We start from the raw sequence: 27,581 nt of genomic DNA on the forward strand, positions 1-27,581 counted from the left end.
CTAGCCGAGAAGGCCCCACCCCCGCGGGGAAGTGGTACGCATGCTCACTCGCCGCTTCACGCACTCTGGTCCTCCCATCCTTTCCCTCCTACACAGCCCGGTCGGGCATGCGCACTACGTGTCCTCCGAGACCGTCCGGCTTTTCCCGCCCTTCCCTGGCCTCCGGAGGAGAGTCAGAGTTCACGCCCCTGTCTGGGGAATACCTGCGCAAAGCCAGAGGCTGCGGGGACTAGTAGGTGGCAGACGTCCTTCTGGCTCAGAATCTTAAGGGGTAAAGGACATACTCTGGGACTCAACTCCGCCGAGAGCCAGGAGGCGGGAAGAGGTGTGTGGGCGGGGTCAGGGGTGAAAGGTCATAGGGCCGCGAAGGGGGCGGAGCGAGCCGGAGGCGGATGGCGGCTGCGGCGGCTCTTCATCTCTGGCGGCAGAGTCACTGAAGCGGGGACGCGGCTGCGGCGCGTCCGGCAGCGGGAGAAGAGCGGCGGCCGCTCCCAACATGCACAGCCTGGCGACGGCTGCGGTGAGTGGCTGGGCGTTCCGGCCTGGGCCCACACCCCCTCCTCAGCCCCGCGTCTCGGCCTGCTCTCGGCGGTCCCCGTGTCGGGCCCGGCGTCCAGCTCCTCCTGCCCCCCGGCTGCGAGGCCCCGGCCCTCCTCCTCGTCGCGCCCGGACCGTGGCGGAGCTGACCCCCCACTTTTCCCTCGGGTCGGCTCTCGCGGCCTCCTGCGCCGCGTATCGCGTTCTTTTCCGGCCCCGGGGCCTGGTCCCGCGCCCGAGCGCCTCCCTCGCGGCCGGGACGGGCCATTCATTGATTCCCTGCGCTGACCAACAGTTTCAGGTGCCGGTTGCGTGCCGGGCGGCGGCGGGGATGACGGGGAATTCCGTGGTCGATCCGACACGGCCCTTGCGCTCGGACCTCATGCCCCGGCACTTTGCAGCGGGAAGGAAATGGCTTCTAGCTCGCCCCACTTGCTTCACAGGTGGAAAATCTGAAAGTGGGAGAAGTGAATAATTACTACGTCTGACTTACGGTTCCCTGCGCTTAAAAGTCCCCCCCCACACACACAGCTCATTTTACCAGGGCGGTCTTTTAACAAGAAAAACGGATCGTGTAATTCACCCGTCTGAAGTAATTTTTTGGCTTTCCATTGCATTTACATAAAATCTAGACTCCTTGCTGGGGCCTACAAGGCCCTCCCTGTGCCATACGGTCCCTACCCACGTTTTGCGGTGTAATCTTACATCACTTGCTCCGTAAGCTCCAGCTACATCGGCTGCCCCTGCTTTTCCACTCGGCTTGCACTTTCTGATCTCTATTCCTGGGATGCTCTTCTTACCACGTACCCACCCCCAGTTGCACATGCCCATACACACCCAAACTGGATCCTCTTCCCTGGGGTCTCTGCCTAAATCTCCTTAAAATAGCCTTCCCTGAGCACTCTTTTTAAATAAGTTCTGTAACCCCCAACTTTTCTCCGTTAAAATATCTTTATCAGCGCTGATCCCAGTTTTGTCATTTCTGTGTTCATTTACTTGTTTGTTGACTGTCTGTCTTGAGGGCAAGGACCGAGATCCTGTGGGTCCTGTTTACATGGTTACCCCAAGTGCCAGGACAGTTCCTGGCACAAAGTAAGGGCTCAATTATTTTGCTGAATGAAAGAGTATAGATGAGGGAGGTGACTACAGAGAGCACACAGCCATAATGGGAAAATGAGATCGTGTGATTGGAGTACACTCTTCTGAATACCAGTTGCCCTTTTCCTGTTTAACTAAGATGAAGTGACTCAAGAGGGGTAGTATACTTAAATTGTATTATCAGGAAAAATGACATAAGTACTAAACAGGGAATCAAAAAAATTACTTTAAATATAAAAAGTGGAAAACTGGTATTGAGTATGACTCAGCTGTAGAAAACATTGCTATCTCCAGGGCCAGTGGCATCTCTGCCTCCTTGTCATCATGTTTCTAAGTGTTCATAACTACTCAGTGGATACCTTTACATCTTTCAGTTAGTTAATTGCGGTTCCTCCAGCTTTGTTGTTTCTTCTCCTAAATTATACATGCAGTTGAGGAAGAAGCAAGTCAGAAGATGAGGCTGCTGTTGGTAGGGGAGGGATAGGTTACACAAAGGATTCTTCTAAGCTTGGTTTGTCCAATTCTCAAAATCTGATTGTGTCTTCTCCAGGCTTTGATACCAAACTACTCTTTTGTCCATGACTCTCCAAACACCATGCTTACTCAACTCCTTTTATTTTTACTTGTTCTATAATGCATCGTTTAAGAGTTATTATTCATTTATTTTGAGAGAGAGGCAGAGGGAGAGAGAGAATCTCAAGCAAACTCCTGCTGAGCATGGAGCCCTACTCAGGGCTCAATCCCACAACCCTGAGATCATGACCTGGGTGGAAATCAAGAGTTGGACTCTTAGCGGACTGAGCCACCCAGGCACCCCAAACTAATGTATCTTCTGAACAGCCATTAAAGCTGTGGTTCATTACTTATAATAAATATTCAATATGTGTTTCTTTAATTAAATTTGCAGTGCTTTACATTGATTTAAAATTTAAGATTTTAGATACATTTTCATCCATCAGTGCTTTTGAGCTCCCACAGAAGCTCTGAGAAGTTCCTTTGTAGCATTCATTCCCTAAACTATTTGATTACTGAGGAAACTGAAGCATTGACAAGTTGAGCCACCACCTCTTTCCCAATCCTTCATGCATTCTATTAGACTAAACTGCCTGTGTTATTCTGATCTGGGTAAAGGGACAGTAATGGTATATGATAACATACAATAGTGCCTGCAATAATCTAAGCCACTTGAGAAGATGTTTTTTTGCTTGATGACAAATTTTGTACTCGTGTGTACCTTTATCTTTTTTAAAATAACAAGTAGAGGGCAGCCCGGGTGACTCAGTGGTTTAGCGCCGCCTTCAGCCAGGGTATGATCTTGGAGACCCAGGATCGAGTCCCACGTCGGGCTCCCTGTATGAAGCCTGCTTCTCCCTCTGCTTATGTCTCTGCCTCTCTCCCTCTGTGTGTCTCTCATGAATAAATAAATAAAATCTTTAAAAAAAAAATAACAAGTAGATCATCACTTCAGCTAGAGCGATAGTACTATCAAAGGAGAATGTGATCACATGAATGTAGGATTTTATTCACTAGATGAAAGAACTGAGAATTTGGGAAGTATCTTAAATTTTGACTCTTTAATAGTAGTATATTAGGCTAGAAATGCACGGTATAAGTAGACTCTCGTCGAACTTTACAGAATACTTTTTAACATTGTCATTATTGCCACCATGGAATAGAATTTCTTTCTGACGTCTGTTAAATAGGATGGAAATACCACACAGGATTATTCTAAAGAGGAAATAAGAATAGCAGAATGCTCAGTAGTTGTTTAGGTACACTCCTTGGTTATATGACTTGCTCCCAGACTTAAGCCTTGGGAGTATAATTTCTGTCTCAGCAAAGTAACAAATCACTTTGTTGTGGACCTTGGAAGTTGTTTCAGAATTAAAGCATTACAGATCTTCACATACTGTGGATCTTTAATGAATGTCATACTAGCAACCAAATAGTCAAAGGTAAGCCTTTAAGAGATGCATTGGGTATGTTTTTGTTTTGTTTTGTTTTTAATTTCCTCCACTAATTTGCTCTAGCAATTTTGGCATTCTCATACACATTTTCCCCCTTACTTTATACCTAACCAGTAGTATCATGAGTACATCTTTTTGTTGAAACTGTGCTAGACTCCCAAATTCTCTTGTCTGTGGCAAGTAGAAAGAACATTGTGCACTCTGAGGGATCTGATTTAAACACTGTCTCCTCTCATGTCTTCTGTTGAAGCTTTAAGCAAATTGCCTTAACTTCTGTCTGTTCACTTTTTTTTTTTTTTGAGATTTTATTTATTTATTCATTGAGACCTAGACAGAGGGAGAAACACACCCCCATGGGGAGCCTGATTCAGAACTCGATCCCAGGACCCTGGGATCACAACCTGAGCCAAAGACAGATGCTCAACCACTGAACCACCAGGTGCCCCTCACATTTTTAAAAAGATATTTTGAAGAACATTCTGGCCTTTATAAAGGTAAGATAGTTCATTTAATATTTCCCTTTGGCATTATTTAGAAAGTATTTTCTTGGATTATCATCATGTAGACACCAAAGCCACATGTTGAGTCATCTCTAGATTTAGGAAAATAATCTCTATTACAATCTTATACCATTCTTTGTTTATTGACTGTCACATATTTATTGGTAGAAAAACCAACAAGTATTTTGGCTCTTAAATGTAAAGTTGTATTGAGGGATTTGGTTATTTTCTGTTTTAAAAAACCATCCATCAATTTTGTGGGGCACCTGAGAGGCTCGGTGATTGAGCATCTACCTTTGGCTCATGTTGTAATCCGGGGGTCCTGGGATGGCGTCCCATGGAGAGCCTGCTTCTCCCTCTGCCTATATGCCTCTGCCACTCTCTCTGTGTCTCTCAGGAATAAATAAATAAAATCTTTAAAAGTAAATAAATAATTTTTAAAACCCCCCAAAAACATGAATTTTGTAAATTACTCAGAGGGTATGTCATATTTTATTCCCATTTATGGATAATGTGGGTCTTTTGTTAAGTTGTGAATGTCTTTCTCCTTTTCACATGGGAGTCAAGATCTTTCAGAGATAAAAGATCAACTGTCTGCCATGTGTTTGTGACACTTAAGAGTTAACCATTAATGACTTACGTTGGTAAATGTCTTGCCTGTGTTAAGCTTTGTTGAAAGAAAAAAGTTCCTTGAAATACATTTTTCATATCCAAACCATTAAACAGAAAAGAGGAGAGTGATTTCCTCCTAAATTTTGATAATATAAATATTCTTAAAACATATCTGTTATGGGGATCCCTGGATGGCTCAGCGGTTTGGCACCTGCCTTCGGCCTGGGGCCTGATCCTGGAGACCTGGGATCGGGTCGCACATCAGGCTCCCTGCATGGAGCCTGCTTCTCCCTCTGCCTGTGTCTCTGCCTCTCTTTCTCTCTCTCTCTCTCTCTCTCTCTCTCTCTGTCTCTCATGAATAAATAAATAAAATCTTAAAAAAAAATCTGTTATAAGGAAAAGACCACTAACTTTAAGGAGGTTATACCTAAAAATACACAGTTATATGATTTCTAATCTTGGAAGTAAGTGTTGAGAATGATAATAGTCCAACCCATTCTTCTCATAAATGACTTTCTGGTTTCTGCGTATGTAATTGAACCCACTGTTTATGAGTTGTATTATAATAGACTATTAAACTCAGAGTCCTGTATTGAGTTCTTAAAAAATTTCAACTTGGAAAGATTATTGTGATTTCAGTCCTATAGACCAAGTAGGGCTGACTGATTCTAGAAAGAAGTAGACTACAGTTTGAATCTAATTCTGCTGTATACTCGCAGTGCGAATTTGAGTCTGCTAAATGTCCCTGAACCTGTTTCCTCCTAGAATTTTGAGAGTAAAGGAAGGTAATCCACAGTGATTGGTATATTGATATAAATAGGGTGTGCTTAATAAATTTCACCACCTATAAATAATTTCTAGAAAAGGCATACCTAATCTGTAGTGGTGGAATGCCTATTCATGGTTGCCTAGGACTGGGTGTGGGGTTTACTGAAAGAAGCAGAAGAGAACCTTTGGGGATGGTAGAAGAGGTTTATCTCTTGGTTGTGATGGTTACTCAAGTATATAGATTTCTCAAAATTCATTGAAATAAACACTTAAAATGGTGCACTTAAAACTTATGCACATTAATGATAAAATTAACTTTTTAAAAGAGCTCTGGAATTAGTCTCTCACTTTTAATTAAGAGCTAAATAAAATAATATCCAAGATTTTAGAGCTGCCTGGGACTTTGATAATCATAGTTCCCTCATTTTATGAATGATAAAATTGAGGCTTGGAAAAGTAAATGACTTATCCTAGGTCACACAATTCTAGAAATGCCAAAACTTTGTTTTGAGGCCATTTCTGGCTCCCAACCCAGGGTGCATTCCACTTACTGTACTTGTGTAGTTATGTGTAAATTGAGGTCTTCCTATTCTTTAACTTGATAAACGGTTCTTAATTCTGGATCCATGGATAGGTTTCATGGGGGTCTATGAATTCTTAGAAATTATGTTTAAATTTTGTGGAAAAAAATTACGTACAAAACCATTTGCAATTGTATATTTTTCTGAGGAAAAGATCCATAGATTTCATGTGATTCAAGAAGCGTTAAGCTCCACTCTTGTGGTCGTATCCTGCTATTATTTTCAATGTGTTTAAGTAGTCTCCAGTAGAGAAGTCATAGATAAATTGCTTATCAGCCACTGAACAATGTGTGCTACTAGGTGGAGTTCCATTATCACCCACAGCCTCAGAAATGTGTTAGTAAATTATAAACTAAAAGAATTGTAGCACTTGGATTAGGAATCTTTAGAGGAGATATATATATATATATATATATATATATATATATATATATAAAGATTTTATTTACTTATTGATGAGAGACAGAGAGAAGCAGAGACATAGGCAGACGGAGGAGAAGCAGGGTCCACGCAAGGAGCCCAATGTGGGACTTGATCCTGCAACTTCAGGATCATGCCCCCAGCCGAAGGCAGACACTCAACCACTGAGCCACTCAGGCATCCCTAGAGGAGATCTTTAAATAGAGAATGGGAGCAGGAGGAAACCTGCCATCATTTACTCATAGTTTTTATCAAGAGTAAAATGAGGGTAATTTTGTTGTTCTGACCATTAATTAGATGAAACCATGTTTTAAAAAGTATACTAGTAAAAAAAAATAAATAAAATAAATCAAAAGTATACTAGCAAAAAAAAAAAAAGTATACTAGCAATGCCTGGGTGGCTCAGTCGGTTAAGTGTCTGACTCTTGGTTTCACCTCAGGTCATGATCTTGGGATCAAGCCCCACATTGGGCTCCACTCTGGGAATGGAGCCTGTTTAAGATGCTCTCCCTCACCCTCTGCCCTGCTTGCACACATGTGCTCTCTCTCTCTCTCTCTCTCTCTCTCTCTCTCTCTCTCTCAAAAATACATACATACATATGTAAATAAAGTGTACAGTACAGTTCTGTTTCTTTCCTCATCCACCCTCTTTCACTTCCCACATCTGTTTAGGAAGACCTTAATTTCCAGATTCTCATTTTTGTGAAAGGTGTGCCTAAATGATCCTTGGGATTTAGAAGGAGAGTAAGATACACTTGGGGTTTTTATTAACATCAAGATCTAGTGAGATGCTGGAGTTATGCTTTGGAGTTTTATTCAAGGATATGTCCAAAAATTTTATCAGTTGTTTGATAACATTAATACAGGTACTAATACAGATACTACCCCTGAACAAGATGGGAGTTAGAGAAGCGACCTTAGGGATCCCTGGGTGGCGCAGCGGTTTAGCGCCTGCCTTTGGCCCAGGGCGCGATCCTGGAGACCCGGGATCGAATCCCATATCGGGCTCCTGGTGCATGGAGCCTGCTTCTCCCTCTGCCTATGTCTCCGCCTCTCTCTCTCTCTCTCTGTGACTATCATAAATAAATAAAAATTAAAAAAAAATGTTTTAAAAAAAGAGAAGCGACCTTACTCCATACACACAGTCAAATTCTGCATATAACTCAGCTCCCCCAAAACTTAAGTCCTAATAGCCTATTCTTAACTACTAGCTTTACTGATAACAGTTGATTCAACACATATCTTGTAGGTTATAATTTTATATACTATATTTTTATAATAAAGTAAAAGAAAAAGGTGTGCCTGGGTAGCTCAGTATGTGAGCATCTGCCTTTGGCTCAGATCATGATCCCGGGGTCCTGGGATCAAGCTCCGTATCAGGCTCCCCATAGGGAGCCTGCTTCTCCCTCTGCCTTTGTCTCTGCCTCTCTCTCTGTGTGTCTCTCATGAATAAATAAATAAAATCTTTAAAAATAAAGTAAAAGAAAATGTTAAGTCGTAAGGAAGAGAAAATACACAGTAGTGTATTTACTAAAACTATGAATGAGTGGATGTGTGCAGTTCAAAGCCACGTTCAAGAGTCATCTGTACATAAATCAACATGTGACTAAAATGTAAAAATATTTTTCCCTTTATCCTCCAAAATAAACTTCTGGATGTGCTACAAAATTACCTGTTGATGTATGTGGGGGAGGTGTGTGTGGGTGTTAGTGGTTAGCACTAGCTAGATTATTCCTATGTGAACCATGATTTGCATAGGGAATTATGTCAAACCATCTCACTGACTTTCTCATTAAAATGGTGATTATCAAGTACTTTGTGATCTCAGTTAAGTCGAGAATTTCTCTTCACATCAATTGTATTTTCATGGTGCTGATTATTTTTTCAGATTTTGCTGAACTAACAGCAGTAACATTTTAATTTTTGTCTGAAATGTTTACATGTTTCCTGTATCTTGTCTGTGTCACAGGAAATAGGGTTTTTATCAGACCTAATTTTTCAGGAAGGTGAGAAGCAGCCTGAGCAAAGCAGTTAAGAAGTATACTCTGTTGCCATGCTGCCTGGGTTCAAATTTTGACTTTGGCACTTACCTGTTAAATAACTTCTCTGTTCCTTTATAAAATCAGGGTGGTAGCAAGTATTCATTTAGAACAATGCCTGACAGAGTAATAAGCACTATACATGTTAGCTCCCATTTTTATTTTCAGCAATAATTGTATTCATCTCATAACAAATAGGTATTCCATGGGTTTAAACTAAGACCTACTATTAAATTGGGGGCAAAATTCACCAGGGATGATGAAAAAGAGGGTCTTTACCCCTCACTGCCTTCCCATTTCTAGAATGGCTACAGAGCCCCTAGCTCTCTTAGAACCAAAGCCCCTTGGATGCTGTAATTCCACAAGTAGCCTCAAAAGTTGGAGTATTGCTTGGCAGCAGGTGGCCATGACCTTGGTTGTCACTAAGCATTGGAGTTAGCCGTGCTCCAGGGATACCATCTCTTTTCTGGAGTCAGGACAGCTTTGGAAAGGGAATACATGGGGAGTGGGTCCTGGTATCCAGAAACCATGATATATGATAGACTGATGGCTACAAGTACATCCTGCTTTTTTATCTTGGACTCCCCAGGGCAGCTTGAGGCATAGGAATTCCAGATACAAGTCGCAGACTGGCTCTGATGACGACAGTAGAGCTTACTGATGATGGTGTTGGGGCGACAGGACTTTAGGGAGAGTTGAATGAGTAACGACTATTCAGGATAGATATTATATTGCTGGAGGAGTGTCTCTGAGGCTCCTTTAGTTACTGGATTGTGGGTCATGCAGGAGACTGTGGGCAGGAAACCCAAAGCTAAAATTTTAGCCCTTGTTTCCACTGAGCTTTTAAGGTGACGTAATACTCTAAATAAACATGCCCTGTCTTCTGGTGGGAATTATATTTCCAAAAATAATTTTTTAAGTTGAGGGCCTATCTGTAGCAGCTTGGAAAGGGCATGTGCTTGGTCAGTACTGCTTCTGCTGTTGGGGAATGGGAAGGACTACCCATTTCATATTGTTGCTGTGGGAGCCTGTGTTTCCTTGAGCATAACTGATGGGAATTACAAAACACTTTACAACAGATTATTCTAAGGCACTTACAGAAGACTTGAGCTGCATGGTATTTCAGTCCATTTAGCAGAACACCTGTGGTTCATTCTGTCAAGCAAGTGAAATGATAAGCATTAAGCTAAAAGCTTATAATCAAGCTTCCATTTATAGAAGGCTATTGTTCAACTTGGGTAGAGTAATTGTGAGTATACTTCATAGTCTACCTTAGACTTCTGTTCTTCAAAGACAGCTGTCCTTTCTGTTCCTCATCTTCCCATCTGTACGATGGTATGGTCATCATTCTGTCACACTAAGGTGTAGAGGGAACATGTAAATATCATGCAAAGTTGTGTGATACAGTTCAAGAAGGCACTGGAATATTCAGCTTCATACTTGGGTGAATTGAACAGGTTAATTCCTCTGGCTGTTAGTGATATCATCTACAAGTGTAGTTGCCCTTTTTTCTACCTACTCACCCTACCTACCAATCTATTCCCCTTGGTTGGAGGAATTAAGTGAGAAAATATTGGGCATAGAAATCATAGATTTGTTAGGACATTAGAGCTAGAAATAGCAATGGTAATCGTTTTTCTAGTCTATCATCTTCTTTTCCAGAGAAGAGTAATTAAGGAATTTAACCAAGGTCACAAGGCTGGCAAGTATAGAGAATTATAGAAATGCTTAGGTTCTTTTGAAATGGTGTGATGCTTTAGCACATTAATGAAAGAATGTTCCTACATGAGTAAGTAATAAATGATTCTTAAAGGGGTGGAGGTAGAGTATGTATAAGAATCATTAGAAGGGAAGCTTTTCCAAATTACATAGGTTTTCTGCTTCATGGAGGGTATTGCTGGAATACTGGGGAAGGACTAGCAGTAGGTGGAGAGGTTGTAAATTTTTTTCTTTCAAAAACTATTGTAGTCATATGCTTTAAAAAAGTTCAAACTATACAGAAGACTTTATTGTACATAATGAAAAGTAAATCAGGGCGCCTAGGTGGCTTAGTTGTTTGAGCCTCCAACTCTTGGTTTCAGTTCAGATCATGATCTCAGGGTCTTAAGATTGAGTGTTGAGATTGAACCCTGCATTAGCCTCTGCATGTGGAGTCTGCTTGGATTCTTCTCCCTCCCCCTCTGCTCCCTCCACCTCCTCCCTGGTGCACATGTGCTCTTTTGCATTCTCTCTCTCCCTCTCTCTCAAATAAATAAAAGCTTTAAAAAGGAAGGTAAATCTCCCATATAGATTCCAACTTTAGCTTTATTACAGTTACATTTTTTGTTGTTACTGTTAAGTTTCTTATGTGTCATTCCAGAAACATACATAAATATATAAGAATAGGTTTGTGTATATTAATGGAAGCGTATATGCTGTTCTGTACCCCTTTTTTAAGTTTAGTATCCACATGTAGAGGTATGTTTTTTTAAAAAGGGTTTCATAGTATTACAAAGATATAATCATACATATTTAACAGTTCCTAGTTGATAGATATGTACTATTTCAAGTTTTCACTTATAAAACAACGCAGCAGGGATCCCTGGGTGGCGCAGCGGTTTAGCGCCTGCCTTTGGCCCAGGGTGCGATCCTGGAGACCCGGGATCGAATCCCACGTCGGGCTCCCGGTGCATGGAGCCTGCTTCTCCCTCTGCCTGTGTCTCTGCCTCTGTGTGTGTGTGTGTGTCTATCATAAATAAATAAAAAATTTTAAAAAAATAAAACAACGCAGCAGTAAACATCCTGGTATGTCTTCGGTATAGCCCAAGTATACCTAGAGGAGATATTCCTAAGCATGCAGTTATTAAAAGGATATATGCATTTTAGATATTGATAGATTGACTTAGGTATGTATGTAGAAAAGCTCCCCTTGTATTTAGGAAAAATATACTCCTTCTAAAGAAGAGTAAATAAGACTTGGTTTGACTCCAGTGAAACTCACATGTTCACTTTCTTGTTTTCACTTAAAGCCTGTGCCTACTGCACTGGCTCAAGTAGATAGAGAAAAAATCTATCAGTGGATCAATGAGCTGTCCAGTCCTGAGACAAGGGAAAATGCTCTGCTGGAGCTGAGTAAGAAGCGAGAATCTGTTCCTGACCTTGCACCCATGCTGTGGCATTCATTTGGTACTATTGCAGCACTTTTACAGGTGGGTATATGTCCGTGAGTTACAGTTCAGTCTTGTTCATCACACTTCTGTCTCTGCTTTGGCTGAAATGATTTTAAAGACTTGAGAAGAATGATTCTTTAAATGTTAGGATTTGGAAGAATCTGTTTTAGAAAAGTCTGAGGTGCTTGTTAAAATGCAGGTTCATAGATCTTACTCAAAAGATTTATTTAGTCTAAGATTAAAAATCTGTGTTTTTAACAAGCACCTGCTCTATTCTTAGGTCATCCTGATGCAGGTAAGGTAGTCTGAGAACCACATTTCAAAAAACACAGCTTTAGGAATCGTACAAGATATTTCTAGGTGAGAGAAGAAAAAGCAGAAGGTAGAATATAAGAACTGCAGGGTATATTCTGGTGAAAGTAAATGTTAAGATAAAGATATAACAGCTGTAGGATTAGAAGTAGGTAAGCTTGTACATTAATGAATCACTGAAATTTGGTTTTGACTGTAATGGTCATTGGTGGAGAATAAAGTGATACAGTATAATCCTAAGATATCAAGATAATGGGATAATCATCTTTTAAAGTGTTGTTTAAAATTCCTAATAATTTTTCAAATCTGTTAAGTAAATTTGCATTCAATTTCTACTTCATGTAGTCAAGAAACTAATCTTTTTTTAAAGTACAGTTAACATACGGTGTTCCATTCGTTTCAGGTGTTCAATATAACAGTTCAACAATTGAACAATTCTATATTCACTGCTTTTTTACAATAAGTGTATTTTTAGTACCCCAAACTAATCTTTTTTTTAGAAACATTTTCACTAAAAGTTTTTACAGTTAAAAGGAATTTGTATACAGCAGATCATCCCCTTTGGACAGAGAGTACACATATTCACTGCTGATTATAGGTACCTCCACATGGATACCCCTGTTCTTATCTCTCCCTTGGGGCAGTTGCTACCTGACCAAACTCAGACTTCTTTATGAGTCACTGTGGTTGATTTACTGACACTTGCTATCTGGCTAGTTATCACTGTAACTTAAAGCAGGGTGTTGACAGAAAGAAGGATTTCAACTATAATAGCCCCTCAAGTGAAGGCCTCAACAGATGCTAGATATAAGAGGAAGTATAGGTGACTACAGTTGCCTCCAGAGTAATCTTCCTAGAGACCTATGTAGAAATGTCTCATAGTCTCAAGTATATTTCTGAAGAAAAGATAGGAGCATTATTTGTTTATTTTTGCTCATACTTTGATGATTCAATTTTTACAGGATATGTGGAATTAAGGGTTGTGGGAGGTTTGTAGGGTTTTTGCTTTAATACCATGAGAATTACTTTTGAAATAAGTTATTCCTTATTTATCTGGTGCTGGTTTCCATTTCATAGGAAATTGTAAATATTTATCCATCTATCAACCCACCCACCTTGACAGCACACCAATCTAACAGAGTTTGCAATGCTCTGGCATTACTGCAATGTGTGGCATCACACCCAGAAACCAGGTAGGTGTTTTGATGAGTCCGTTGATGGAGGTTTGTATCAAATACGGTCTTTTTCTTTTTGAGGAGAGGAGAGGCATGCAGTAGGATGCATGTGTGTGGATGTGGATCTTTAAGATTCTTGTTTACTTTTTTTTTCCTTAAAGAATTTCTCATCTCTAATTCACCAAGTATTTTTTTATTATTATTATTCAAGTTTTCATGTGGTAACAGTATAGTTTTGATTGGCATATTCTTTTATAAACTTTTTTGCTTTTTTTTTTTTTTTTTTGGTAAAAAAAATATATATATATATAACATAAACTTAACATTTCAACTATTTTTAAGCATAGAGTTCAGTAGTATTAAATGTATTTGCAGTGGGCATCCATCCCCACCATGCATCTCCATAACTTTTCATCTTATAAAACTGAAATGATGATACCCATTAAACCATAACTCCTCATTCTCATAGCACCTGATAACCATCATTCTACTTTCTGTCTCTTTGATTTTTGACTACTCTTGAGTACTTCATTTAAGTGAAATCATTCAGTATTTGTCTTTTTGTGATTGGTTTATTTCATTTAGTATAATGTCCATATGGTACCATATGTCAGAATTTCTTTCCTTTTTAAGACTAATAATCCATTGTTTTAATTACCTTTTACCTATACATAGTGATGAACTTTAAAAGAATGGTATTCACAGGGCCCCTGGCCAGCTCAGCTAGTAGAGATGCGACTCTTGATCTTGGGGTTATGAATTCAAGCCCCACATTGGGAGTAGAGTTTACTATTTATTTATTTATTTATTTTTTTGAGTTTACTATTTAAAAAAAAAAAGAGAGTGGTGTTCACCTCTCAGGAAAGGTCAGGCATGTAGATATTTCTCCCTCCTGAATATATGGTAGGCATCATTTTGCCATCGGTGAGGCACAGTGCATGGCATTTAGTAGGAGTTCAGTAAATATTTGAACCCAGCATTTTTTCCTACTGAACCGAGATTTGGCTTCAGAATCTTTCTTAACACAGGATCCTAGGCAACCTTGTAGTAGATCAAAATTGGCATGCCATTTGGCCTGCTACGTCCGACAAGAGAAATACTCTTCAGTAATCTTTATGACCTTTATGGGTTTTTTTTTTTTTTAACCTTTATGGTTTTAAAGCATTTAACAGTCATCTTATTAAAGCCTTTCATCTCTTTGTCAGGTATAAAATCTGAGTGCTGGGTTGGCACTGACATTTCAAAACTTTAGAGAAGTTATTATGAAAATTACGCTTAAGCACTTAAGAAAAGTGCAAGAGTACTTTGAGTGTTAAAAATTTAAGAGTGTTGGCTCTTCCACAAGGTGTTAACTATAAATAATATAATAGATTGGTTCTATATTAGTTGCCTGACATATTAGCTTAGGATTACAGTGTTTTTATTTTTATTTTTTTTAATTTTTATTTATTTATGATAGTCACCCAGAGAGAGAGAGAGAGGCAGAGACACAGGCAGAGGGAGAAGCAGGCTCCATGCAGCGAGCCTGACGTGGGATTCGACCCCGGGTCTCCAGGATTGCGCCCTGGGCCAAAGGCAGGCGCCAAACCGCTGCGCCACCCAGGGATCCCATGGATTACAGTGTTTTTAAAGGGGCACCTGGGTGGCTCAGTTGGTTAAGCCTCCAACTCTTGGTTTCAGCTCAGGTCATAATCTCGGTGTCATGAGATCAAGGCACACGTTGGGCTCCACACTCAACATGGAGTCTGCTTTAGATTCTTTCCCCTTCTGCTCCTCCCCTCATGAATGTACTCTCTCTTTCTCTAAAAATAAATAAAATCTTTAAAATGTTTTTAGAATACTTAGTGTTTCTGAACTGCTCTAACTAAAAATGAACAGTGTGCATTTAAACATAGCAGATAGGGCAGCCCCTGTGGCGCAGAGGTTTAGCACCGCCTTCAGCCTGGGGTGTGATCCTGGGGACCCGGGATCGAGTCCCACGTCGGGCTTCCTGTATGAAGCCTGCTTCTCCCTCTGCCTGTGTCTCTGCCCCCTCTGTCTCTATGAATAAAATCTTTAAAAAAATACAAATAAAAATAAACATAGCAGATAAATCTGAAAACACCTTAGTTTTTCATCTTGGTTTATGAGGTTTTGTCTGACTGTTCCTGAATATTATTATTCAGTCATAAATTAGGTAAGGGAAGGCACCTAGGAAACTCTCTTGGGCACTTAATGGCATTATATGACCTATTTTTTTAAATCCACAATTGGATATTTTATGTTTTTCAGGTACTTGGTACTGATTACAGGGAAAATCGTGTATTCTCTTAACCATAGACCTAGACTAGGTTTTTTTTAACCTTGACATTACCATTTTGAGCTAGATTTTGTGGTAGGAGGAGGGGAGTGAAAGTGGCCTGTCCTATGCACCGTTGAATATTTAGCAGCATCCCTGGCCTCTGTTCACTGGATGCCAATAGCACCCCTTCGGTTGTGCCAACCAAAAATATCTCCAGACATTGTCACATGTACCCTGGTGGGCAAAATGACCCCAACTGTGAACTGCTGGTCTAGGCTAATGACCTGTAACTCTTTCCTAGAGATTCCTTGGTTAGGCAATGTTTCAGGCCTTATAAAACGGACTGTATGGAAATAAATATTCGGAATCCTTAGAAATGAACTCTGGGTTCTGATTGGGATTATTTTTTTCTTCCAGGTCAGCATTTCTTGCAGCACACATCCCACTTTTTTTGTACCCCTTTTTGCACACTGTCAGCAAAACACGACCCTTTGAATATCTTCGACTAACCAGTCTTGGAGTTATTGGTAAGTTATTGGGATGGTTTTGCAAGTCTGAAATCATTCATAATAGTGATCTTAAGTGTTTTGTCTTGTTTTTTACAGGTTTTGTTCACCATTCTTCATTTTTGTTTTTGAGATTGAGTCTATTTTCAATAATAAATGAGGACTTAATATTGAATAAATGGTAATAGGTGATAAATATTTCTTAAGTAATAAGTAAATAAATAGGGATGCCTGGGTGACTCAGCAGTTAAGCGCCTGCCTTCAGCTCAGGGCATGATCCTGGAGTCCCAGGATCGAGTCCCATGTCGGGCTCCCTGCATGGAGGCTGCTTCTCCCTCTGCCCCTTACCCCCACTCTGTGTGTGTGTGTGTGTGTGTGTGTCTCTGTGTCTCTCATGAATAAATAAATATTTAAAAATATATGTATGCATATGAGACCCAACATTTGGAATTATATTCAGCATATATGTAGAAACATTTACTAGAATCGTTGGGAGAATAGAAAACAAGAACTGAAGTCAACAAAGTATTATTGGGGCACCTGAGTGGCTTGGTCGGTTAAGTATCTGCCTTCAGCTCAGGTCATGATCCCAGGGTCTTGGGATTGAGCCCCACATTGGGCTCCCTGCTCAGCAGGGAGTCTTCTCCCTCTCTCTTTTTGCTGCTCCCTCTGCTTGTGCTTGCTCTCTCTCTCTCTCTCCTCCCCATCTCTGCATTTAAAATAAATAAAATCTTTAAAAACAACAACAAAAGTATTATTACAGAGATAAGAATTTGAGTTGGTTTTTTAGGGTGTCTGGGGGCTCAGTCTATTAAGCACCCAACTCTTGATTTCAGCTGAGGTCATCATCTCAGAATTGTGAGATCAACTCTTATTTTATAGATAAACAGACCTATAAAGGGAAGGTAACTCTATCAAACTTAGGTAAACTAGTTGTGGAATTAGGATTAGAGTTGAAGTGTGTGTATGCTTCTTGTTTGGGTAAACCCTACCAGATTTGCACTCTGTAGAGAAAGTGACAATTAAATAACCAAGAAGCAGTGTTTGTTTATGTCCATTGTGAAGTAGGATTCGAACTGGCACCATTTCTTTGCTACGTGGGAATATCTTTTTATACTGATACAGAATTCTTCTCTCTCACATAAAATAAATGGAGAATAGATCATGATATTATTGTGTGGCTGTCTACCAAGAGTTATAGAAAAATGATTTAGATGGCTGACCTGCTGCTAATTATGTGATGGACCCAACTTGGTATCTGATCTTTCAAATGCTGACTGATGACAGTCAACCTCTGTTTTCTCTTCCTGTTTTGTTTTGTTTTTTTAAGATTTTATTTATTCACGAGAGACACAGGGAGAGAGATAGAGGCAGAGACACAGGCAGAGGGAGAAGCAGGCTCCATGCAAGGAGCCCGATGCGGGACTCGATCCTAGGTCTCCAGGATCACACCCTGGGCCGACGGCAGTGCTAAACCGCTGAGCCACCCGGGCTACCCTCCTCCTGTTTTTTTATTTCTTCTTTAACATCATTATGAATCTGATTCTCTGAAATGAACCACAGTTTTTGTTCTCTGTTAGTTAAGTTCTACAGCTAGCTGGATGAACACTACAAAGTTAATTTTAAAGTTGTTGGGTGGGGGCAGCCCAGGTAGCTCAGAGGTTTAGCGCCGCCTTCAGCCCAGGGTGTCATCCTGGAGTCCCAGGATCGAGTTCTGCGTCAAGCTCCCTGCATGGAGCCTGCTTCTCCCTCTGCCTGTGTCTCTGCCTCTCTTTCTGTGTCTCTCATGAATAAATAAATAAAATCTTTTTTAAAAAAATAAAGTTGTTGGGTCTTTGTTGTTGTTTTGTTTGTTTGTTTGTTTTTGACAGAGGACACAGCAGGAGGAGGGGCAGGCAGAGGGAGTGGGAGAAGCAAGCTCCCCATTGAGCAAGGAGCATGACCTGGGGCTCTATCTCAGGACCCTGAGATCATGACCTGAGCCAAAGGCAGGACACTTAACCAACTGAGCCACCCAGGCGCCCCAAATTTTAATTCAAAACCTGACTGTAAAATAATTTTGTTTGTCCATATTTCCTTTAGGGGCCTTAGTGAAAACAGATGAGCAAGAAGTAATCAACTTTTTATTGACAACAGAAATTATCCCTTTGTGTTTGCGCATTATGGAATCTGGAAGTGAACTTTCTAAAACGGTATGTGCTTTTCAACTTAGATTCTATATTGTGTTGGCTCTTGGACTACTTTATGCTCCTAGGAGCATTTTCTGCATCCCTTTAGACTTTCTGAAACTTCTATGTATATATTTTCTCTTTTAGATAAAAATTATTAAAAAATGATCTTTTAAAAACCCAGACCCTTAAGAGGAATATAAAATTAAAAACTAAATTTCTCCCTTTTCTCTGAACCTACTTCTCCATGGGTGTATCATTCCAAGCATTTTTTTATGCATATTCAAGTATATGTATACTTGAGCTTCTGCTTACTTTGCTTTCTATGAATGACACCATGACTGGGTAAAAAATTCTTACCTCGTTTCTCCTTGTCAGAACTATGTTGCCATAGCACTGATGTCTTTGATATTGAGTATACAGAGAAATCTTGGGCCAGCCCAAGTTTTTCCTTTTGTTGGTGAACTTGCGTTTTCTGTGTGGATGTCTGTAAGCTTTTTTTTTATTATTTTTAAGTTCATTTAATAATCTTATATCAAATTTTTTTCTGGAAGAGTATCCTCTTTGTGTCTCATTAATTTTTATAGTTTTTAATTTGTTCTGGCCTCTCAGCAACATCAGTTATGCCACATTGTGTATCTTTCCAACCTATCCTTTTTTCCCTTTAATAGCTTTCTACTTCTTTATTTCATGTCATGTGATTTTTCTCAAGGCTACTTTTCCATGTTGCTATTTTTAGCAACATCAACCTCTACTTCTAAAGTATGCTCAGTCACATTGAATTAATTTTTAATTCAGGGACGCCTGGGTGGCTCAGTGGTTGAGCATCTGCCTTTGGTGCAGGGTGTGATCCTGGTCCAGAGATCGAGTCCCACATCAGGCTTCTTGCAGGGAGTCTGCTTCTCCCTCTGCCTATGTCTCTGCCTCTCTCTCTCTCGCTCTGTATCTCTCGTGAGTAAATAAAAATAAAAAATAAAATAAAATAAAAATAATGGAGGAAAGAGTGATGGTGGTAGGAGCTCAGATTGGCAGTTTTTTATTTTTTTTTAAGATTTTATTTATTCATGAGAGACACAGAGAGAGAGAGAGGCAGAGAGACACAGGCAGAGGGAGAAGCAGTCTCCATGCAGGGAGTCTGACGTGGGACTTGATCCCCGGTCTCTAGGATCGCATCCTGGGCTGAAGGCGGCACTAAACCGCTGAGCCCCCAATTAGCTGCCCAGATTGGCAATCAAGTATTTTACCTCCGAATATTTTCCACCCAGTCTGGGATGTATATATTTGGGAGGTATTAATACCTCTGCATTCATTTTTCTCCTTAAACATACAAAAGTAAGTGATGTAGGGATCTATGTGTGTGTTTTTTCTTTTGTTTCTTCCCTAATTTTAGGGCGTTTTGTTAATTTCAGTGGCTTTCTGGGACAGGATCAGAATGGATACAACTGTACTCTGTCATCTTATATCAGTGGTTTCCTATGAATAGGTTTTTCAAGTTGGTTTTTTACGGATGGGATAGGAAAAAAACCATTTCTTTTGTGACATCTCTCCCTTTTTCAGGAATGCCATCTTAATGATCTCTCCCTTGTTTACATTCCTTACCTATTACTAAAGTTAATGCATTCTGAACACATATAGGTTCCCATTAGCTTGTATGACATATCCTACCTGGTATGGTTAATACCTCGTGACTTGTCCTTATTTGCTCCATGCAAGCCGAAACCTTACCACAGTCAGTTTTGGGTTTTGGCGGGGGGGGGTTCATTTGGTTTTGGTTTTTTTAATTTTATTTATTCATGAGAGAGGGAGAGCTGTAGATGGAGGGAGAAGAAGGCTCCCTGTGGGGAGCCTGATGCGGGACTCAATCCCAGGACCCCAGAATCACGACCTGAGCCAAAGGCAGATGCTCAATCACTGAGCCAAATGTCCCCACATTCAGTTTTTATGTTTAATACTTAGTCTAACATCTTGCTATAGTAGGTACTCAGTAAAGCACAGGGTGTCAATCAAGGCTGTGTGGAATGATCACCTGTGAAGTGGTTTTTATTTTTGTTTTTTGAGAAGGGGGAGTGCAGGAGGTGGGAGCAGGGAGGAAGAGAGCATCTTAAGCAGGCTTCACATCCAGCACAGAGCCCAACCCAAGATCATGACCTGAGCTGAAATCAGGAGTTGGATGCTCAACTGACTGAGCCACCCAAGCACCCCACTGAAGTGTTTTAAAACTAGAGATGCCCAGGTCCAATCTCTGACCTACTGAATCATTCTCTAGGGTAGTAAAGTCTAGACATTGGTGTTTCTTTAAAAAAAAGTCCCTGTAATTGAGTGTATAGTATAACTGTTTTGGGAAACTATTTGGCAGTATGCACTATCAACACAAGCCTACTGTTTGACCCAGCAGTCTCACTCTTGGGTATATATCCAAGAGAAATGAGCTCTTGTATACATCACAGATGTATGTATAAGAATGTTTATAGCAGCAGTATTCATAAAAGATAAATTGTAGTATAGCCACAAATAAACTACACAATAATTAGGAAGAATACTGATATGTGCAGCATAGATGATACTCATAGGGATTATATTGAGCAAAAGAAGCCAGCACATTTATGAATTCATATTTAATGATTCCATTTCTGTGAAAGTCAAAAAAGCGGCAAAACCAGTCAGTGGGGATAAGTCTGAATACTGTTTACTTCTCAGGGAAGGGTGGTTTGGTTTTTTGTTAAGATTTTATATATTTGAGAGGAGAACGCACAGAGCAGGGGGACAGGCACAGGGAGATGGAGAAACCGAGTCCCCGCTCAGCACAGAGCCTGATGTGGAGCCCTGTCACAGGACCCTGAGATGATAACCCGAGCCGAAGTCAGACACTTAGCCAACTGAGCCACCCAGGCTTCCCTCTCAAGGAAGGATACTGACTGAGGAAAGGCACAACAGAATTTCCTGGAGTGTTGGAAAGCTTTCATATTTTAATTTGGCTGTGGTTCATAAATGTGTACATATGTAAAAATTTATTAAGATACACTGAAGATTAGGGCACTTTGTGCACTATACATATTTTGCGTGTGTATTTCCTCTTGCTCCCATAACAAATTCCACAAACTTGGTGACTTAAAACAACATAGATTTATTCTCTTGTAGTTCTGGAACTTAGAAATTGTAAATCAGTTTCACCAAGCTAAAGTCAGGGTATTAGTAGGGCAACATTCCTTTTGGAGCCTCTAAGGAAGCATCTCTTTCCTTGTTTTTTCCGTCTTTGAGAATTACATTCCTTGGCTCGTGCTCCCCTCCTCCATCTTCAAAGCCAGCGATGTCGCGTGTTCAAATCTCTTCGTGCTCTGTCACGTCCCTTTCCTATGTGGTCAAATCACCCTCCACCTCCCTCTTAAAATTACATTTACAGCCCTCCTAGATAATCCAGAATGATTCATCTCCCCCAAGATTTTTTTTTTATTATTTTTTTAAGTTTGAAGTAATCTCTACACCCACATGGGACTCGAACTCAAAACCTGAGAATCAAGAGTCACATGCTCTTCCAACTGAGCCAGCCAATCACCCCCATCCCCAAAGTCCTTAATCACATATGCAGAGTGCCTTTTACCATTTAAGGTAGGAATTACAGAATTTGGTGATTGGTCCTCGATATCTTTGGGGGCCATTATTTAGTCTAACCACAATTTTATACCCGAGTAAAATGAAATAAATAATTCCCACAGTTGGTTCTGATGAGCAGCCAAGAAAGGAAATGATTAAAATAATTGTTTGACCTGAATTAACCAGTATTTTTTAGTCCCTTCTGTATAAGAGTTAATGAGTTCAAATTGAGGATATTCTTTACTATTGTTGGAACAGTTTTAGAAGGAAGACTTTAAAATCTTAATTCTTGGGGCACTTGGGTGGCTCAGTGGTTCAGCATCTGCCTTTGGCTCAGGTCATGATCCTGGGGTCCTGGTATCGAGTGCCACATCGGGCTCCCCTCAGGGAGCCTGCTTCTCCCTCCCTCTCTATTTTGTCTCTCAAAATAAACAAAATCTTCAAAAAATGATAATAAAATAAAATCTTTTTTTTTTAAAGATTTTATTTATTCATGAGAGACACAGAGAGAGAGAGAGAGGCAGAGACACAGGCAGAGGGCGAAGCAGGCTCCATGCAGGGAGCCTGATGTGGGACTCGATCCCAGGTCTCCAGGATCACGCCCTGGGCTGAAGGCGGCGCTAAACCACTGAGCCACCTGGGTTGCCCTAAAATCTTAATTCTTAAAGATCTTTTAAGAGTAGGAAAAGCTTGGAGCACCTGGGTGGTTTAGTCAGTTAAGTGTCCAACTCTGGATCTTGGCTCAGGTCTTGATCTCAGGGTCATGAGTTTGACTGACACTGGGCTCCATACTGGGCATGAAGCCACTTTATTTATTTATTAAGATTTTATGTATTCATTCATGAGAGACACAGAGAGGCAAAGACATAGAGGGATAAGCAAACCCCCTATGGGAAGCCTGATGCAGAACTCCATCCCAGGACTCCAGGATCACACCCTGAGCCAAAGGCAGACGCTCAACCACTGGGCCACCCAGGTGCCCCATGAAGCCTACTTTAAAAAAAAAAAAAAAAAAAAAGCAAGAGAGAGAGTAGGAAAAGCTTTACATACCTCATTTAGAAGAGATGAGGCACAGATGGATTTCTAAACTCATCTTTGTCCATGGAAAAGAGAAAAGCCTCTGTATTTAAAGTAGATTTGGATCTCAACTCTGCAACTTAGTGGCTTTGTTAATTGATGCCTTAACCTGACAAGTTACTGATTAGCAGTTAGGCTTGGCACATAGTTGGTATCAGTAACTGAAAAAGTACCTACATTTTTAAGAATCTGATAATTACCCAGAACCTACCCCTTTAATGTAAAAAGAATAATAGTGGGTACTTACCTCATAGGTTTATTGCGAAAATAATATCTGTTATGTTGTACTATAATTTTGGCTCATAGTAGGTATTCAATATAGTGATGTTTATTATTAATTTTGTTTAAATTATGCATGTCTTGGGACGCCTGGGTGGCTCACTGGTTGAGCATCTGCCTTTGGCTCAGGGTGTGATCCCGGGTCTGGGGATCGAGTCCCGCATCAGGCTTCCTGTGAGGGGCCTGCTTCTCACTCTCCCTATGTTTCTGCCTCTGTGTCTCTTATGAATAAATAAATAAAATCTTACAAATAAATAAATAAATAAAATAAATAAGTTATGCGTGTCCTTGTTGACTAACTTGTACATATTGTCAAGGTCTCTGCTTAATTTTTTTTAATTTTTTTTAAAGATTTTATTTATTTATTCATGAGAGACACAGAGGCAGAGAGGCAGAGACACAGGCAGAGGGAGAAACAGGTTCCATTCAGGGAGCCCCATGTGGGATTCAGTCCTGGGTCTCCAGGATCACACCCTGGGCTGAAGGCAGCACCAAACCGCTGAGCCATTGGGGCTGCCCTCTGTTTAATTTTCTGATTCACAATTATTGGAAGGTGAATCGACCATTAGAAGGCAAGTCTGAGCAATATTTTGGACTCCCATTTTTTTTTTTTTTCCTCCAGGTTGCCACATTCATCCTCCAGAAGATCCTCTTAGATGACACAGGTTTGGCATATATATGTCAGACATACGAGCGTTTCTCCCATGTTGCCATGATTTTGGTGAGTTCTTCTATCTATCCCCCTTACAATTACTTTTAATAACATAGTTTAGTCCCTTTGTCATTGACACTGAACAGCTTCTTCCTGGAACCTTGTATAATGATTCTTGAAATATCTGATTTCTGATGTCAACTAGGATTATTTTATGTTTGTGTGTTTTTTCCTACCCCAACCCATTTTGGGGGAAAACAGGGTAAGATGGTCCTGCAGCTATCCAAAGAGCCTTCTGCCCGTCTGTTGAAGCATGTAGTGAGGTGTTACCTTCGACTCTCAGATAATCCCAGGTAAACATTTACAGGATTTATAGGATGTTAGGGAAACACTCTGGTGAATAGTTGCCCCATCTCGTGGCATAGCTCCTATATCTTTAGAGTAGGGAAGGGATATAACAATAATTAGTTTGGCAGAACTTAGTTAATTCCTTTTAGATCTGAAGTGCTAAATTTAAAAGTCCATCAGAGTATTGGGGACACCTGGCTGGCTTAGTCAGTAGAGCATGCAGCTCTTGATCTCAGAGTCATGAGTTCAAGCCCCACATTAGGGCATAGAGCTTACTTTAAAAAATCCATCAGAGTTTTATCTCTGTCTCTCTGTAACTCCTTACCTTCTTCTAGAATTCCAGAGAGTCCAGGCAGTTCCCAGGGAACCGTATGATACATTACTCCTATGGTTTAAGCTTTCTTTTTTTTATTTTTAAAGATTTTATTTTTATGTATTCATTTGAGAGAGAAAGAGAGCACAAGCAGGGGGACGGCAGAGGGAGAGGGAGAAGCAAGCTTCCTGCTGAGCAGGGAGTCCTATGTAGAGCTCCATCCCAGGACCCTTGGGATCATGATCTGAGCCAAAGACCGATGCTTAACCGACTGAGCCAACCAGGCGCCCCTAGTTTGAGCTTTCTATTATATCTAGTTATTGCTACCCCAGGTGGTCAGAAAGAGAAGGTCTATTTTCAAAGATCGCTTAAGAATGGAATAGAGCCCCAGAGGGCTCTTAAATTATATTTTCATTTCTTCTCTTTGATTCCTGTAAAGTCCTTGAGCTAATTATTTTATCTCCCTATCTTCATAATCTTTCTGTCAGAAATCATACGTTGTAGATATAATGCATTTTAGAAACATTTGACCTTTTGCTTTGTAAATCCATAATTCATGCTGAAAGCCACTTGCTCAGGTTCTGCTAAACCACATAATGGGCAATTTCTATGTTCCTAGGAATGAGGATAACTCAATTTAATGTGAATGCATCCTTCTGCCTCTGAGGTTATTCAAGCCCTAACTACTTCTTCAACCATTTTGTCTCGTTCTTCAGTGGTTCATGTTATCAGTTTGAAAATATGTTTACTTAAACTAGTCTGAGTACAAAAGCCATAACTTTATTTAAAACAGCTTTATAAACCATTAACACTTACCTTGAGGTTCTGGATTTGATTTGTCACTGATTATCTTTTAAAGAAAATGAAACATTTGAAATTTCATCTGATCATATTGCTACTATAATTTTGTTTTTACTTCTCATCTCAATTTATTAAGTGTTTTAACTATAAAACTAAAACGGGCACCTGAAGGGTGCAGTTGGTAGCACATGCCACTCTGGATCTCGAAGTTGTGCGTTTGAGCCCCATGTTGGGCATAGAGCTTACTTTAAGAAAAAAAAAAAAAAAAAAAAACTGAGGCAGTTTTTGGAAAGACACAAATTTATATTAATTTAGAATTCAAGTTCATTAATTTATCATACGGTGAGTCAGGTCATCTTCCCTATTCATGTACTGATTTTGGAAGTGTTTCATTTACTATAACCCATCTGTTACTACCATGAGCATATTGACAGTATTTACTGTAATAAATCAGAAAGCAGTTTGAATTGAACTATTGTACCATTCCATTTTGCTTTATCCTGAAATTCCACATTGAGACATCATTCTGAAAATGTTCACAAGATGACAGATCCTGGAGATCTCTGAGCCCACTCCTAATACAAGTTTTAAGGAATTTTAATGGATTCTTAAGATAATTTGACTGAACCACATATTCCCAGGATTCTGTATATTTATGTCTAAGAAAGAGCCTCTTCCCCGTTCTCCAAATGTGGGTTTATTTGCTGGTCTCCCTGGTTGGCTTGTTTGTCTCTGATGTAGGGCACGTGAAGCGCTCAGGCAGTGCCTCCCTGATCAGCTGAAGGACACCACCTTCGCCCAGGTGCTAAAAGATGACACCACCACGAAACGCTGGCTGGCACAACTGGTGAAGAACCTGCAAGAGGGCCAGGTCACCGATCCCCGGGGGATCCCCCTGCCCCCTCAGTGATCCTTCCCCGCCCCCTTCTCCTGCTCCCCTGAGTTGGGGAAGGGAGGGGGAACCTGGAGGAAAACAGCTCAGGTTTTACCGCCGACCGGGAATAGACAACCTCAATGCTGAACTGCACTGGAGAAGAGAGGGGCAAGCTCACCCCGCTGAGGTGTACGGGCTACCGTCTCAGGCCGCCTCCGGGACCTGGGCTCCCTCCACCACTCCCAGGAGGGAGATGGGCTCCTGACACCGCAGTCTGCCACCGCAGCTCCAGGAGGCTGTCAACACCAGCAAATGCTGTGTCCGCAGCATGCCCAAGATGGCCCCTCTCCCCCACCCGTACCAGCCGCTGGCAGGGAGGGAGACGTGCTGGTGGCAGCACTCTAGGCATGCTGAACGCCTGGGACCAAGCCGTGTGGCGGTCTTTTCTTTTGCCTTCCTGGAAGACTCAAGATGTGTCTCTTCATCCTCTCTCTCAGTATTTGTTTACTTTGATCTTTTGTTTTTAATGTCAGAGAGAGGCGTGTTTAGTGGACACAAGCTGTAATACTCAGCAAAACTTTGTCAATTGGCACTGTTTACAAGTCTGTTAGCTGCATAAGCTTAATAAAAAGTTGGTCTGGGCATTACATCCCCTCTAGCAAGCCAATAGCTGCATGAACTGTGGGGAGGAATGGGAGGCAGGGGAAGGATAAAGCCAAAGGACGACAGGACCCTACCGCCTCTTTTTCCCTTCCCTTTCTGTCCTTCTGCCCCCAGTTCTGGATGCCGCAAGGACCCTAACCTTGTTTCTGTCTCTAGCTGCTAGCTTTTCCAAATTTCAGTGCTTTCCCCTTTTTCATGTCCCTCCTATTCAACTTCAGCAGACGTCTTAATTCATCAGGCTGTCCTGGAAGGGTGCTGTACTGGGGGAGGAGAGGTGGCAGCGAGCCTTTCTTTAAATTCCAGTCCTCAGAGAGATGGTCTCAGATGACTGTTTAAGGGGAAGGCGCCGGGATCAAGATGACAAGCTACTTGATCTCATTCTTTAGTATGAATTTCTGCGGTTCCATTGGGGTTCATGATTGTACTTGAAGTGGTATTAATTGAATGAGTTTATTTTATTCAGATTTAAGACAGAAGGTTGGACTCTGCTTCTTCACTTAGTCTTTTTTTTGGTGGGGGGGACACATTCTCTATTGGTCTATGGGAATTACAGGGTTGCCACTGAGATATTTCCACTTGTTCATATTGAGTCCTCAAATCCCCAATCCCCCTTCATTTGGAGCCCTAGATGACTTCACAATCCAGAGACTTGAATCTGTAATGCAGTATACACTGCCTTGCTTTCCCCCAGTCCTTCCCCCTGCCAACATCTTCTCTCTTTCTCTCTCTCTCTCATAATCCCACCTCCAGTCAAAGATGGGATTTTTAATCCAGCTCTAGAGAGAGACAAAGTGTTTTCTGTCCACATCTCCCGAACAAGTTTAGGGAGGGTCTGTCTAGAAGGAGCAAACTGAGAGAAACCTTTGCAGA

At 40.8% G+C, this 27,581-nt stretch overlaps 1 protein-coding gene across 3 annotated transcripts; it reads left to right on the forward strand.

The window, feature by feature from the left end:
• The first annotated feature begins 86 nt into the window (after positions 1-86).
• Positions 87-26,697, forward strand: CNOT9 (CCR4-NOT transcription complex subunit 9). Of its 3 annotated transcripts, none has more exons than XM_038585725.1 (8): positions 87-520; positions 11,531-11,710; positions 13,061-13,176; positions 15,857-15,966; positions 18,028-18,137; positions 23,683-23,781; positions 23,974-24,065; positions 24,993-25,646. In XM_038585725.1, exons 1-8 carry the CDS (start codon positions 497-499, stop codon positions 25,012-25,014), a joined length of 753 nt encoding a protein of 250 aa, XP_038441653.1. In that variant the 5' UTR covers positions 87-496; the 3' UTR covers positions 25,015-25,646. The 3 variants fall into 3 exon arrangements, with proteins under 3 accessions (XP_038441653.1, XP_038441652.1, XP_038441654.1); XM_038585724.1 differs by lacking the exon at positions 24,993-25,646 and adding an exon at positions 25,916-26,697 and having other exon boundaries at positions 92-520; XM_038585726.1 differs by lacking the exons at positions 87-520; positions 24,993-25,646 and adding exons at positions 842-980; positions 25,916-26,697.
• Positions 26,698-27,581: the final 884 nt, after the last annotated feature.

This window comes from Canis lupus, chromosome 37 (assembly GCF_011100685.1).
Source record: "Canis lupus familiaris isolate Mischka breed German Shepherd chromosome 37, alternate assembly UU_Cfam_GSD_1.0, whole genome shotgun sequence".
Lineage (NCBI taxonomy): Eukaryota > Metazoa > Chordata > Mammalia > Carnivora > Canidae > Canis > Canis lupus.

Excerpts from the sequence above, each read along its gene's own strand:
- CNOT9 (XM_038585724.1), top strand. The coding sequence starts at position 497 with ATGCACAGCCTGGCGACGGCTGCG. Across the intron at positions 18,138-23,682 it reads GAAGTGAACTTTCTAAAACG|GTTGCCACATTCATCCTCCA; the intron begins GTATGTGCTTTT and ends TTTTTCCTCCAG. Across the intron at positions 23,782-23,973 it reads CCCATGTTGCCATGATTTTG|GGTAAGATGGTCCTGCAGCT; the intron begins GTGAGTTCTTCT and ends GGGGGAAAACAG.